Here is a 16,221-nt window from a genome sequence, read left to right as displayed (position 1 = left end):
TAAAGAAAAAGCATATATTTTTAGAAAATCATGCAGTGTTTCTTTTGCTTCATTTGCCACACGTTTGGGAAGTCAGGATTTGGCCTAAATCCAAACCCACTGTCTACCTGGTGGCAGCTCATCCACACTGAAGAAATATTCCAAGGAAAAGAAGACAGCCGAGCTCAAGCATACCAGCCTTGGGAACCTGGTGCTGCATTTGCCTGATGTCACAGCAAGTGAGAGTTTAAACCCAGGCGCTCTCATTTCGAATCTAGGCCAGGTGTTGTAAGTAGTCAGACCAATCATCTATTGATCACTCTTGATTGGCACTACTATTACTACTAGCTGCCATTTTATTTTATTATTTCATTTTACATTTTTTGTCTGTGCTGCTGGCATGCGGGATCTTAGTTCCCCAACCAGGTTTGGAACTCGCGCCCCCTGCATTGGAAGCACCGAGTCTTAACCTCTGGACTGCAAGGGAAGTCCTGCCATCATTTCTGAAAGCTTTTTATGTGCCAGGCATTGTGCTGAAAGGCTACATCCAATCTTCCCAACAACCATGGAAGTGGTTCCGTAATTATCCTCATTTTACTACTGAAGAAACTGGACTCAGGTTAAATAACTTGCTGAAGTCACGCAGATGGCAAGTGTCAGAGATAGGATTTAACCCAAGTCTGACTCCAAAGTCCATATTCTGAACCACCAAGCGAAACTATTATTTTAAAGATGACTATCACCGATCTCCGCCACGGCCCTCCCCCTGGGCTACAAGCCGGCCAATATTCCCCGCGCCGACGCGTGCGCAGACTCCGCCCGCCGCCCCTCCCTTTCCCACGTGCTTCTCAAATTGCGCAGGCTCTCTTCTTGTCGGAGGCTGAGCCGTGGAGCAGGCGCGGAGGTGGTGTCGGGGCTGGCGGGGTCTTGGGCACGCTTCGGGTAGCCAATGCGCGTGCGCGGGGCTAGAGCCACAGACCTTGGGAGAGCACGGAGATGGCGGCTGCTGGGGGAGCTTCGTCTGAGCCGGCGGTTTCAGAACAGCCGGCGGAGCTATCTGCCGCGGTGCGGGCGAGCATCGAGCGGAAGCGGCAGCGGGCGCTGATGCTGCGCCAGGCCCGGCTGGCGGCCCGGCCTTACCCGGCGACGGCGGCTGCGGCTACCGGAGGTTTGGGCCCGGGCGGCGTCTGCCCCTTCTCTTTCCTTGCGGACCAGGGGCAGCGTCTTGGGTGTGGCGTGCACTCCCTTCGTGTTTCCGCGCAGACCCTCCCATAGTCCCAGGTGCGGGGGGTGGGGGTGGGATCCGCTCAGCGGGCTTTGTCACAGCGGGCTGTCCGAGGCCACAGGGCGACTCCTGACTCCCAGCCCTGGACTTTCCTCCCTGCTCCTGGGCGGTCCTTAGCTTGGGAATGCAGCCGCCCTCGCCGTCGGGAAATGCCAGCCAGTGCCTCAGTTCTCCCTTTCTGCTCTCTTCCTGCAGCTTCCACCGGTCCCAGGGGTGGTTTTTGTGTAAAGCTTTTAGACCTTGTAACACATTTAACTAGTGGTCCTGCACCAGCTTCCCTCACTCATCCATTTAACACAGGGTGATTGAGTGCATATTCCGTAACCGGCGCAGTGCTTGCTCCGTGCTGGGAGCAAACAGACGTTAGCTGCTGCCTTCGTGGTGCTAACAGAGTGGCACCTGTTGTGCTTCACGTTTTTCAAATTGGCTGATTTGATTCTCGCAGCTAACCTGTGAGAAATAATTAGGACAGGGTTTGGTATCCGTGTTTTACTGAGGTGGTAACTGAGGATCAGAAAAGGAAAGGGGGTTTGCTCAGGTGCATCCCAGTAAGTGCAAAGGTTAATCAGGACTAGAACTCGGGTCACCTGACCCTGGGTTCGGGGCCTTTCCTTGCTCTCCAGCTGCCTCTGCTATACTAGGCATCTCTCTCACCCATAGAAAGAAAGGCTGTTATTCTTGTTTGGATTTCATCTTTCCTTTTTCTTAGGGCAGCCCTTGGCGGCTTATTTGTCTCTTTGCCTATCATGTATGTGTCTATCATGTAATTCTCCAGTGGGGTCAACTAATCATTTTCCTCAGGGAAATACAGTTTGGTTGACATGTGGTTCTTCAGGACCACCTCTATAATGTGAAGCACGGGTGTTCCTAAACCTATATCCATACTGTGTGAGCAGTTGAGCACGGTCAGAGCTGTGTCATCCACTACCCTTTTTCATCAGCCAGAAGTAAGGAAGAGTGAAAAGAGCGAGCGGTGTGTCTTGATATTCATACTGACACTGAATCTGCAAATTGCAACCAGTTTTAATGGTTCTGGTCTCATCCTTTCTGCTTTATAGTGGTTTTCTTTTATTCCTTTCCCAACTTGAAGCATTCTAGGGTCAGGACAAAAAGTTGTCCATCTGCATTGATTAATTCATATTCATTATTCCATAAAGGTTTCTAGATCTGTACTAAAAGACCGTGGAACACGGGTGCAAAATAGAGCATAAAGTGGATTAAACTAAATGTCTGATAATGGAAAGCAAGGTAGCATGAATATTTTGTTAGAATTCTTAGTATTTGCCAAAGAACTGAACTGTGTTACAGCATTGTATACAACCTGCTGTGCTTCAAGAGTTGGGTAGGTGCTGAGATTTTTAATCTTTGTAGTACTTTTATTTCAGCGTACTGTACAGTTTTCATTTTCTGTGTGTGCTATGACATGCCATGAAAAAACTGAGAAGAACTTGCGTAGAATGTGTTGCTAAGAGTAGTGCTAAGGGCCTGGGGAAAAAGCAAGGCATAGCAGTAGAAAGAAATTGGGCTTTGTTTTTGGCATGATTTACCATTGTTCAGGATCCTGCTCAGATTATGGCCTTGATTACTCCAGCTTCCCTTCTTAATTCTTACTGCACTCATGAATGATCATTCTAATCATTTGCTACACTATTCATGGAATCAAAATCATATTCTGATACAGTCATTGATTTCTATCCAGTCAGTAAATATTCGTGGAATGCTTAACTATTTTTCAGAATTACGGAGATAAAAGCACTCAGTCGAATGAAGGGATGTGGAGAGATGGACAGACAATGTAGTAGAATATGAGAATTGCTGTTACCTGTAGAAACAGGCTTATACTCTAATTCCTTTATTTAATAAATTGAGGCCAGAGAAGGGGAGTTTAGACTTAAGCAAGATAATACCTACTAAATTTGTCTTAAAAAATTAGTTATAACATTCATACATTAATGTAAAATGCACTCATCTGAATTTTACCTATGTGAATACTCATGTCAATACCACAGCAATCAATATACTGTACAGACACTTCCAGAACCTTAGAAGTTTCCCTAATGGCAGTTCTTAGTCAACCATTCACCCTCAGAAGTAACTATCATTCTGACCATTTGATTAGTACTGTCTGTTTTTGAACATCATATAAATGGAATCATACAGTAACTGGCTTCTTTTGCTCAACATAATACCTGAGAGATTCATCCGTGTTGTTGCATGTGTTGGTAGTTTGTTCATTTATATGTTCTGTAGTACTCTTTTAGGTTGTTATACCATAGTTTTTCCATTTTCCTTTCGATGGAAATTTGGGTTGTTTCCAGTTTGGGGCTGTTATGAGGAAAACATTTGTGGCCATTTTTGATATGCCTTATGGTAGACATATGCACTCATTTCTATTGTGTACATGCCTAGAGATGGAATTCTGGGTTATAGGGGAGATGTATATTTTAACTTGAGCAGGCATTGCCGAACAATGATTATATGAATTTAAAATCTTACCAGCCGTGTGTGATAGTCCCAGGTGCTCCACACCCTCATCACCTGGTATTGTCAGTCTTCTTCATTTTGAGTGTTCTGGTGGGAATGGTGATATTTCAATATGGTTTTAATTTGTATTTTCCTAATTACTTATGATGATGAGACCTTTTTCATGTGGTTACTAGCTGTTTGCATATCTTCACTTGTGAAGTTTCTCTTCAGGTCTTTTCCCTTTTTTTAAGTTGGGCTATTTGTCTTTCACTGGTTTATAGGATTTCATTACGTATTCTGGATGAGTCTTTTGTCAGATATACATATTGCAAATAGCTTCTCCCGATTTGTATCTTGTCTTTTTACTCTCATAATGGTGTCTTTTGATGAATAGAAGTTCTTAGTTTTTTTTTTTTTTGCGGTACGCGGGCCTCTCACCGTTGTGGCCTCTCCCGTTGCGGAGCACAGGCTCCGGACGCGCAGGCTCAGCAACCATGGCTCACGGGCCCAGCCGCTCCGCGGCATGTGGGATCTTCCCGGACCGGGACACGAACCCGTGTCCCCTGCATCGGCAGGCGGACTCTCAACCACTGCGCCACCAGGGAAGCCCAGGTTCTTAGTTTTAATCAAGTTCAATTTGCAGTTTTTCTCTTACGGTTAATACGTTTGTGTCATGTTGAAGAAATTTTTGGATACCTCAAGTTCATTGAGTTATTCTCCAATATTCTCTTCTAGAAGCTTTATTGTTTTACCTTTTACCCTTTACATTCAAGACTATGATCCATTTAAAAATTGTTTTGTGTATATTGTATGAGGTAGAGTCAAAGTTCATTTATTGAAATAACCATCTTTTCCTCACTGTTTTGTAGTACCTTTGTCATAAATCCTAGCATCATTTATTGAAAATATTATCTTTTTCTCACTGAATTGTCTTGGAGCCTTTGCTGTAAGTTAAGTGACCAAATATGTGTAGGTCTATTTCAGGGCTCTCTCTTCTACTATCAATACATTGGCCCCTTTGTTTTGGTACTATACTGTCATAATTACTGAAGCTTTGTAGTAAATCTTTAAATCTGGTAGTGTAAATCCTCCAGTTTTGTTCAGGATTATCTTGGCTATTGTGTATTCTTTGTATTTACATGTAAATGTTAGGTCAGCTTGTCAGCTCCCATTACTCGTCCCCCTCCTGAGCGTGCCTGTGCGCGGGGGGTGGGGGGGTGGGGGGGGCGCACACACACACATGCGTTCCCACCCCCCCCCCCCGCCACTGCTGGGGTTTTGAATGGAATCACATTGGATCTTTAGGTAAATCTGGGGAGAATTGACTTAGATTTCTCTTAGTGGTGTTTTCAGTGTAGAGGTTTTACACACCTGTTCCTAGGTATTATTTCTTAATTCTAATTGTAGATTCTTTTGGATATTCTGTATACATAATCACATCATCTGTGAATACTGTTTTAATTCTTTCCAACCTTTATGCTTGTCTTGTTTTCTTGCCGTAGTACAGTGGCTGGGACCTTCATTATAATGTTGAATAGAAGTGGCAATAGTGGACATCCTTGTCTTGTTTGATATATATTAAATTTTTAAAAGTTCCTGTTTATGCACAAGGGAACATAAGGGCTTACCTAGTTCATTTGTTGACCACTCTTACTTTTTGTAGGCATGGCTAATGTAAAAGCAGCCCCGAAGATAATTGACACAGGAGGAGGCTTCATTCTGGAAGAGGAGGAGGAAGAAGAACATACAACTGGAAAGGTTGTTCATCAACCAGGTAAAGTGTGTTTTCAGAAAATAGATACCTAGGTTGGTCATTTTGAGTAACATGCATAATTCTTTGCAAAGTGATGCTAGAAAATGCCACATTTAGTCTAGTCACTGAGCAGGTTGGCTTTATAAGAGTGATAAAATTTGGCAGTTTTGCTAGTAGATTAAAAATGAAACAAATTTGGCAATGATTCGTTTAACATGTCATTTGTGTACTTAGGGTTGATGCTCTCTGTTTTATAATAGGCAGGCTGATAGAATAAATACTTAAAAGTATGTTGATAGGCTGAAATGAGGGACTTGAATGCAAGAGATAAACTTTAGGTCTTTTCTTTATGTTTAGAGGAAAAAAAGTGGTCTGTAAAGTACAAGATAGGTCTGGCATAAAAAGAATAATAAAATAACTATTATCTAAGGTTAAAGTTTTGGTAAATCACATATATCTATATCCATGCATCCTCTGGATGAGGGTACTTCCACACTCTTTGAAAAAGATAGTTTTACTTGATCATAAGTTTGAAGCCAGTAGTGGAATATAACAGCTTAAAAAAGCTATTCCAGTTTTGGTTGTAGCATTAGAAGTGTTGTGTATTCATCAAGGTAGGTAATAATCCTGTTCTCTTCTGTGTGTGTCTAAACTATTCAGAAGCTGACACCTGAAGGATTAAAATACTTATTTTCAGTTTGGGTGCCTTTTTTTTTTTTTTAACATCTTTATTGGAATTGTTTTACAATGGTGTGTTAGTTTCTGCTTTATAACAAAGTGAATCAGCTATATATATGCATATATCCCCATATCTCCTCCCTCTTGCATCTCCCTCCCACCCTCCCTATCCCACCCCTCTAGGTGGTCACAAAGCACCGAGCTGATCTCCCTGTGCTATGGGCTGCTTCCCACTAGCTATCTATTTTACATTTGGTAGTGTATATATGTCCATTCCACTCTCTCACTTCGTCCCAGCTTACCCATCTCCCTCCCCGTGTCCTCAAGTCCATTCTCTACATCTGCGTCTGTATTCCTGTCCTGTCCTTAGGTTCTTCAGAACCTTTTTTTTTTTTTTTAGATTCCATATATATGTGTTAGCATATGGTATTTGTTTTTCTCCTTCTGACTGACTTCACTCTGTATCACAGACTCTAGGTCCATATACCTCACTACAAATAACTCAGTTTCGTTTCTTTTATGACTGAGTAATATTCCACTGTATATATTGGGTGCCATATTTTATGAGGGCTATTGACAAGTGTATATGTCCAAAACAGGGTGATCAAAATGGAAATATTGAAATTGGCATGTGAGGAACAGTTGTCAAAACTGGATACGTTTAACTTAGAAACACTTCAGCTGCCTGCAAATGCAAGAAGTATTCCTCTGTGGAAGACAGATTATACTTACTGTGATTTGCTCTGGAGGGGAGAATTGGAACAGTGGATAACAGTTACAGTGCGGGAGATTCCAACCCAGTATAATGAACTTGTACTTTGCACTAAATAGGGTGTTGGCACATACATCATGTGAGCCAAACCATGTGGAGTGCTGCCTCTAAATAGCAAAGCATTGGAGGGGTTCAGAGATGGAGAGACCACTTGAGCAGGATATTGTAGAAAAACCCTGTATCAGGAGGGAATGCCTTGAATTCAGTGACCTGTAAAGTCCTTATGATTCTATGGATATGAAGATTCACTGTAACTGTTTTTCTGTAGATTCCTGAATCCACCACGGGCTTATAAAGCCCTGTTCATTTAACAGGTCATGCAACAAACATTAATTGAGAACCTACTGTAGTGCCTTTCTGCTTGACTGAGGTATGTATGTGGCATGTGTCATATACTGTTATTGACGGTAGGGCTGCTGCTTGCAGTTAGCACTCTGGTAATGAATTTGTGCAGGTTAGGAAAGGTGTCTCTTATTCGCAAGCTGGCCCCATACAGGGAGAGCAGGGAGAGGCTAAAGAAAGAGTCAGAGCACTCCAGATTGGTAGGTGGCAGTTTTAATAAGCAAGGGAACTTTCTTACGAGGCTTGTCTTGGGTGGCTGTGAATTGAGTAGATCTCTGCACCCGCCGCCAAATCTTAAAGTATATGTATGAGCTTTCACTGGGTTCAGTTGCATATTCAGTCCACATGGTCTCAACAACACCGTACGCTCTCAAGGCTGTGTCCTTGAAACAGCTCCCACGGTGGGAACATGGGGCAGAATGTACATCCCAAGGAGAGAAGAAGAGAGAGTGAGGAGCCTCTGATTGCCCAGGTCCAGCTCACAGGTTAACCGGTGGTCACATCCTTGATTACCTCTTCCACAGTGTCATCTTTGGGAGAGAAATTAGAAAAAGACCCTCTTTCTCTGGGCTGACTTAGCCTGGGCCAGGGCTCATGGCTTAAAAAGTGGTCATGGGCTGCATTTTGACACCTGTTTGCCCCCTTGGGCAGGTGCCTTTGCACAAGGAGCCTACTTTTATGACTTTATGTGGTTGACCTCTATGGGTAGAAGAAAACAGGGAGAGTAATTAATATTTTCTATCACTTTTTTTTTTTAGAGTCAGACACTAATTTCTGTCCTTGGCAGAATTTCAGACAGTCACAATGATGAAAGGGCTTGAAAAGGAAAGGAAATGGGCTTCACTAGGTTTATAAAAGTTTAGATGTCTCCATACATACTGGAGAGGGGCCCCGTGGATTAGGACACTGCCAAGGGAGATCTCAGAAAGGGGGGTTGGGGTGGAGCTTCTGCAACTCTTGACTCAGGGAGCAATGGAACCTCTCCTTTGGTAAAAAGCTAGATGCCTATGGAGAAGAGGCTGGTTGCTTCTCTGTGCTTTTCTGCTTCCTAGGACTCTTTTTTTTAATGTTTTAAGTTACTTACAATTGGTGCAGCTTAAGAGCTCTTTCTTTTCTTTTTTTTTAGTTATTTCTGAGATATACATTTTAAAGTAATAACTAGAATTATGACTTATAACATTATACCAGAACATATAAGATTTTTAGAAATTTCAGGTAATGTCTAAAACATTTATATTAACATACTTCCACACAAATAACCCAAAGAAAGTTTAGTATTAGTTGGTTTTTTGTTTGTTTGTTTTTTTATACTGCAGGTTCTTATTAGTCATCAATTTTATACATATCCGTGTATACATGTCAGTCCCAATCGCCCAGTTCATCACACCACCATCCCCACCCCACCGCGGTTTTCCCCCCTTGGTGTCCATATGTTTGTTCTCTACATCTGTATCTCAACTTCTGCCCTGCAAACCGGTTCATCTGTACCATTTTTCTAGGTTCCACAGACATGCGTTAATATACGGTATTTGTTTTTCTCTTTCTGACTTACTTCACTCTGTGTGACAGTCTCTAGATCCATCCACGTCTCAACAAATGACTCAATTTTGTTCCTTTTTATGGCTGAGTAATATTCCATTGTATATATGTACCACAACTTCTTTATCCATCCGTCTGTCGATGAGCATTTAGGTTGCTTCCATGACCTGGCTATTGTAAGTAGTGCTGCAGTGAACATTGGGGTGCATGTGTCTTTTTGAATTATGGTTTTCTCTGGGTATATCCCCAGTAGTGAGATTGCTGGATCTTATGGTAATTCTATTTTTAGTTTTTTAAGGAAACTCCATGCTGTTCTCCATAGTGGCTATATCAATTTACATTCCCACCAACAGTGCAAGAGGGTTCCCTTTTCTCCACGCCCTCTCCAGCATTTGTTGTTTGTAGATTTTCTGATGATGCCCATTCTAACTGGTGTGAGATGATAACCTCATTGTAGTTTTGATTTGCATTTCTCTAATACTTAGTGATGTTGAGCAGCTTTTCATGTGCGTCTTGGCCATCTGTATATCTTCTTTGGAGAAATGTCTATTTAGGTCTTCTGCCCATTTTTGGATTGGGTTTGTTTCTTTAATATTGAGCTGCATGAGCTGTTTATATATTTCGGAGATTAATCCTTTGTCCGTTGATTCATTTGCAAATATTTTCTCCCATTCTGAGGGTTGTCTTTTCGTGTTGTTTATGGTTTCCTTTGCTGTGCAAAAGCTTTGGAGTTTCATTAGGTCCCCTTTGTTTTTGTTTTTATTTCCATTACTCTAGGAGGTGGATCAAAAAAGATCTTGCTGTGATTTATGTCAAAGAGTGTTCTTCCTATGTTTTCCTCTAAGAGTTTTATAGTGTCCGGTCTTACATTTAGGTCTGGAATCCATTTTGAGTTTATTTTTGTGTATGGTGTTAGGGAGTGTTCTAATTTCATTCTTTTACATGTAGCTGTCCAGTTTTCCCAGCACCACTTATTGAATAGACTGTCTTTTCTCCATTGTATATCTTTGCCTCCTTTGTTATAGATTAGTTGACCATAGGTGCGTGGGTTTATCTCTGGGCTTTCTGTCTTGTTCCATTGATCTATGTTTCTGTTTTTGTGCCAGTACCATCTTGTCTTGATTACTGTAGCTTTGTAGTATAGTCTGAAGTCAGGGAGTCTGATTCCTCCAGCTCCGTTTTTTTCCCCTCAAGACTGCTTTGGCTATTCGGGATTTTTTGTGTCTCCATACAAATTGTAAGATGATTTGTTCTAGTTCCATAAAAAATGCCATTGGTAATTTTTCTTTTTTTTTTTTGTGGTACGCGGGCCTCTCACTGTTGTGGCCTCTCCCGTTGTGGAGCACAGGCTCCGGACGCGCAGGCTCAGTGGCCATGGCTCACGGGTCCAGCTGCTCCGTGGCACGTGGGATCCTCCCGGACCGGGGCACAAACCCGTGTCCCCTGCATCAACAGGCGGACTCTCAACCACTGCGCCACCAGGGAAGCCCGCCATTGGTAATTTGATAGGGATTGCATTGTATCTGTAGATTGCTTTGAGTAGTATAGTCATTTTCACAATATTGATTCTTCCAATCCAAGAACATGGTATATCTCTTCATCTGTTGGTATCATCTTTAATTTCTTTCATCAGTGTCTTATAGTTTTCTGCGTACATGTCTTTTGTCTCCCTAGGTAGGTTTATTCCTAGGTTTTTTATTCTTTTTGTTGCAATGGTAAATGGGAGTGTTTCCTTAATTTCTCTTTCAGATTTTTCATCATTAGTGTATAGGAATGCAAGAGATTTCTGTGCATTAATTTTGTATCCTGCAACTTTACCTAATTTTGTATCCTGCAACTTTACCAAATTCATTGATTAGCTCTAGTAGTTTTCTGGTGGCATTTTTAGGATTCTCTATGTATAGTATCATGTCATCTGCAAACAGTGACAGTTTTACTTCTTTTCCAATTTGTATTCCTTTTATTTCTTTTTCTTCTCTGATTTCCATGGCTAGGAGTTCCAAAACTGTGTTGAGTAATAGTGGTGAGAGTGGACATCCTTGTCTCGTTCCTGATCTTAGAGGAAATGCTTTCAGTTTTTCACCATGCAGAATGTTTGCTGTGGGTTTGTCATATATGGCCTTTATTATGTTGAGTTAGTTTCCCTCTATGCCCACTTTCTGGAGAGTTTTTATCATAAATGGGTGTTGAATTTTGTCAAAAACTTTTTCTGCATCTATTGAGATGATCATATGGTTTTTCTTCAATTTGTTAATATGGTGTATCACGTTGATTGATTGCGTATTTTGAAGAATCCTTGCATCCCTGGGATAAATCCCACTTGATTGTGGTGTATGATCCTTTTAGTGTGTTGTTGGATTCTGTTTGCTAGTATTTTGTTGAGGATTTTTGCATCTATATTTAGCAGTGGTATTGGTCTGTAATTTTTTTTTTTTGTAGTATCTTTGTCTGGTTTTGGTATCAGGGTGATGGTGGCCTCATAGAATGAATTTGGGAGTGGTCCTTCCTCTGCAGTTTTTTGGAAGAGTTTGAGAAGGATGGGTGTTAGGTTAGCTCTTCTCTAAATGTTTGATAGAATTTACCTATGAAGCCATCTGGTCCTGGGTATTTGTTTGTTGGAAGTTTTTTAATCACAGTTTCAATTTCATTACTTGTGATTGTTCTGTTCATATTTAATGTTTCTTCCTGGTTCAGTCTTGGAAGGTTATTCCTTTCTAAGAATTCGTCCATTTCTTCCAGGTTGTCCATTTTACTGGCATAGAGTTGCTTGTAGTAGTCTCTTAGGATGCTTTGTATTTCTGCAGTGTCTGTTGTAACTTCTCCTTTTTCATTTCTAATTTTATTGATTTGAGTCCTCTCCCTCTTGATGAGTCTGGCTAATGGTTTATCAATTTTGTTTATCTTCTCAAAGAACCAACTTTTAGTTTTATTGATCTTTGCTATTGTTTTCTTTGTTTCTATTTCATTTATTTCTGCTCTGATCTTTATGATTTCTTTCCTTCTGCTAACTTTGGGTTTTGTTTGTTCTTCTTTCTCTAGTTCCTTTAGGTGTAAGGTTAGATTGTTTATTTGAGATTTTTCTTGTTTCTTGAGGTAGGCTTGTATAGCTATAAACTTCCCTCTTAGAACTGCCTTTGCTGCATCCCATAGGTTTTGGATCGTCGTGTTATCATTGTCATTTGTCTCTAGGTATATTTTGGTTTCCTCTTTGATTTCTTCAGTGATCTCTTGGTTATTTAGTAACGTATTGTTTAGCCTCCATGTGTTTGTGTTTTTTATGTTTTTTTCCCTGTAATTCATTTCTCATCTCATAGCGTTGTGGTCAGAAAAGATACTTGATGTGATTTCAGTTTTCTTAAATTTACCGAGGCTCAAGATGTGACCTATCCTGGAGAATGTTCAGTGTGCACTTGAGAAGAAAGTGTAATCTGCTGTTTTTGGATGGAATGTCCTATAAATATCAATTAAATCTATGTGGTCTATTGTGTCATTTAAAGCTTCTGTTTCCTTATTTATTTTCATTTTGGATGATCTGTCCATTGGTGTAAGTGAGGTGTTAAAGTCCCCCACTATTATTGTGTTACTGTCGATTTCCTCTTTTATAGTGGTTAGCAGTTGTCTTATGTATTGAGGTGCTCCTATGTTGGGTGCATATATATTTATAATTCTTATATCTTCTTGGATTGATCCCTTGATCATTATGTAGTGTCCTTCCTTGTCTCTTGTAACATTCTTTATTTTAAAGTATTTTATCTGATATGAGTATTGCTACTCTAGCTTTCTTTTGATTTCCATTTGCATGGAATATCTTTTTCCATCCTCTCACTTTTAGTCTGTATGTGTGCCTAGGTCTGAAGTGGGTCTCTTGTAGACAGCGTATATATGGGTCTTGTTTTTGTATCCATTCAGCAAGCCTGTGTCTTTTGGTTGGAGCATTTAATCCATTCACGTTTAAGGTAATTATTGATATGTATGTTCCTTTGACCATTTTCTTAATTGTTTTGGGTTTGTTTTTGTAGGTCCTTTTCTTCTCCTGTGTTTCCCACTTAGAGAAGTTCCTTTAGCATTCGTTGTAGAGCTGGTTTGGTGGTGCTGAATTCTCTTAGCTTTTGCTTGTCTGTAAAACTTTTGATTTCTCCATTGAATCTGAATGAGATCCTTGCCAGGTAGAGTAATCTTGGTTGTATGTTCTTCCCTTTCATCATTTTAAGTATATCATGTCACTCCCTTCTGGCTTGTAGAGTTTCTGGTGAGAAATCAGCTGTTAACCTTCTGGGAGTTCCCTTGTATGTTATTTGTCATTTTTCCCTTGCTGCTTTCAGTAATTTTTCTTTGTCTTTAATTTTTGCCAATTTGATTACTATGTGTCTCGACCTGTTTCTCCTTGGGTTTATCCTGTATGGGACTCGCTGTGCTTCCTGGACTTGGGTAGCTATTTCCTTTCCCATGTTAGGGAAATTTTCAACTATAATCTCTTCAAATATTTTCTCGGGTCCTTTCTCTCTTCTCCTTCTGGGACCCCTATAATGCGAATGTTGTTGCGTTTAATGTTGTCCCAGAGGTCTCTTAGGCTGTCTTCATTTCTTTTCATTCTTTTCTCTTTATTCTGTTCTGCAGCAGTGAATTCCACCATTCTGTCTTCTAGGTCACTTATCCGTTCTTCTGCCTCAGTTATTCTGCTGTTGATTCCTTCTAGTGTATTTTTCATTTCAGTTATTGTATTGTTCATCTCTGTTTGTTTGTTCTTTAATTCTTCTAGGTCTTTATTTAACTTCTTGCATCTTCTCGATCTTTGCCTCCATTCTTTTTCCGAGGTCCTGGATCATCTTCACTATCATTATTCAGAATTCTTTTTCTAGAAGGTTGCCTATCTCCACTTCATTTAGTTGCTTTTCTGGGGTTTTATCTTGTTCCTTCATCTGGTACATAGCCCTCTGCCTTTTCATCTTGTCTATCTTTCTGTGAATGTGGTTTTTGTTCCACAGGCTGCAGGATTGTAGTTCTTCTTGCTTCTGCTGTCTGCCCTCTGGTGGATAAGGCTATCTAAGAGGCTTGTGCAAGCTTCCTGATGGGAGGGACTGGTGGTGGGTAGAGCTGACTGTTGCTCTGGTGGGCAGAGCTCAGTAAAACTTTAATCCACTTCATGGTTTATGGGTGGGGCTGGGTTCCCTCCCTGTTGGTTGTTTGTCCTGAGGCAACCCAACAGTGGAGCCTACCCGGGCTCTTTGGTGAGGCTAATGACAGACTCTGGGAGGGCTCACACCAAGGAGTACTTCCCAGAACTTCTGCTGCCCGTGTCTTTGTCCCCACGGGGAGCCACAGCCACGCGCGCCCCCCCCCCCGCCTCTGCAGGAGACCCTCCAACACTAGCAGGTAGGTCTGGTTCAGTCTCCTATGGGGTCACTGCTCCTTCTCCCTGGGTCCTGATGTGCACACTACTTTGTGTGTGCCCTCCAGGAGTGGAGTGTCTGTTTCCCCCAGTCCTGTTGAAGTCATGCAGTCAATTCCCACTAGGCTTCAAAGTCTGATTCTCTAGGAGTTCCTCCTCCTGTTGCCGGACCCCCAGGTTGGGAAGCCTGACGTGGGGCTCAGAACCTTCACTCCAGTGGGTGGACTTCTGTGGTATAAGTGTTCTCCAGTCTGTGAGTCACCCACCCAGCAGTTATGGGATTTAATTTTACTGTGATTGCGCCCCTTCTCCCATCTCACTGTGGCTTCTCCTTTGTCTTTGGATGTGGGGTATCTTTTTTGGTGAGTTCCAGTGTCTTCCTGTTGATGATTGTCCAGCAGTTAGTTGTGATTCTGGTGTTTTCGCAAGAGGGAGTGAGAGCACGTCCTTCTACTTTGCCATCTTGGTTCCTCCTCTGTTTTCTTTCTTTCTTTCTTCCTCCCCTCCCCTGCCCTCCCCTCCCCTCCCCTCCCCTCTTCTGCCCTCCCCCCCCCCGCCCTCCCCTGGCTGTGTTGGGATTTAGTTGCAGCATGCGGGATCTTTTGTTGCGGTTCACAGGCTCTTCGTTGCAGTGCTCAGGCTTCTCTCTGGTTTTGGCTTGGGGGTTTTCTCTCTCTAGTTGTGGTGTGCAGGCCCCAGGGTGCGTGGGCTCTGTAGTTTGTAGCACACCAGCTCTCTCGTTGAGGCTTGCAAGCTCAATAGTTGTGGCATGCGGGCTTAGTTGCCCCCACGGCATGTGGGAATTTGGTTCCTTGACCAGGGATCAAACCCGTGTCCCCTGCATCGGCAGGCGGACTCCCAGCCACTGCGCCACCAGGGAAGCCCTATAATTGTAACCTTTTAAAGCGTATGTTTAGTATGTTTAGTGGCATTAAGTACTATACTTTCACGTTGTTTTGTAACAGTCACCACCATCCATCTCCAGAGTTTTTTCATCATCCCAAGACTGAAACTTTGTCCCATTAAACAGTAACTTCCTGTACAAACATTTTGATGTATTATCTTTGAGACTGTTTTTGATGTGTGAATGAGAATGTAATATTTTTCTTTTATAAAAATGTTAAGAGAATTTCTCCATTTCTTTTTTTTAATTAATTAATTTATTTATTTTTGGCTGTGTTGGGTCTTCGTTTCTGTGCGAGGGCTTTCTCCAGTTGCAGCGAGCGGGGGCCACTCTTCATCACGGTGCACGGGCCTCTCACTGTCGTGGCTTCTCGTTGCGGAGCACAGGCTCCAGACGCTCAGGCTGAGTAGTTGTGGCTCATGGGCCCAGTTGCTCCACGGCATGTGGGATCCTCCCAGACCAGGGCTCGAACCCGTGTCCCCTGCATTGGCAGGCAGACTTTCAACCACTGCACCACCAGGGAAGTCCTCCCCATTTCTTAAATATTCTTTCAGAGCTTTCTTTTTAATGGCTACATAATGCTCCATTTGATGGCTGCACCATGATTCATTTAAATGCAGCTCTTTTGTTTGTTTCTTTTCTCTATTCTAATAATTATTATTGCAGTGAATATATTTGGAGGTAAACTTTTGTCCAGCGCTCTGATTCATAGCAGTAGGGTAACTGACCCAAAAGTATGTAAATTTCTGGTAAAGTTTACATACTTAAAAAAAGTTAAATCATTGATAGAAGGAGTAAACAACCTAAAAGCAAATAAACAAATGGATGTATTTTTCCAAATGAAATAACATGATCATGTTGAAGAGGGGGAGGACAGAAAGAACTAGTCCAAATGATTTATGAGGACAGTATTTGACAGTATATCCTCAATTTGAGGTGGGTGGGGTAAGGGGAAAACCACAGAATTCCTGAACTCATAGAGTGGTATGAGTGAAGAAATTTTGAAACTAGTTTAGATGTATTATTGGCTCATGCAGATGAATGTATTTCTTGATGTTGTTGGGAGCCAAGGTTCTCATTGTAGAAGAAAGGACATACAAATATGGAATGGGAG

General features: G+C 41.8%; 1 protein-coding gene across 4 annotated transcripts in view; it reads left to right on the top strand.

Moving 5' to 3' along the window:
- Positions 1 to 283: 283 nt before the first annotated feature.
- XPA (XPA, DNA damage recognition and repair factor) overlaps positions 284 to 16,221 on the top strand; it is a 56,953-nt gene continuing 41,015 nt past the window's right edge. For 2 of the 4 annotated variants that reach the window (XR_016393449.1, XM_022600067.3), the window contains exons 1-2: positions 922 to 1,147; positions 5,394 to 5,504. Coding sequence is in view for 2 of the 4 variants with exons in the window: in XM_022600067.3 (XP_022455775.1) it covers positions 976 to 1,147; positions 5,394 to 5,504 (283 nt within the window). In the remaining 2 variants the exon portion in view is untranslated. The other 2 variants (XM_089912584.1, XR_016393450.1) reach the window with 2 other exon arrangements.

Source organism: Delphinapterus leucas, chromosome 6, assembly GCF_059928025.1.
Source record: "Delphinapterus leucas isolate spDelLeu-1000000601 "Yukka" chromosome 6, BTC_Dleu_Yukka2, whole genome shotgun sequence".
NCBI classification, from domain to species: Eukaryota; Metazoa; Chordata; class Mammalia; order Artiodactyla; family Monodontidae; genus Delphinapterus; species Delphinapterus leucas.
The sequence above is the reverse complement of the archived record's forward strand: the minus strand, read 5'-3'. Positions and strand labels throughout refer to the sequence as shown.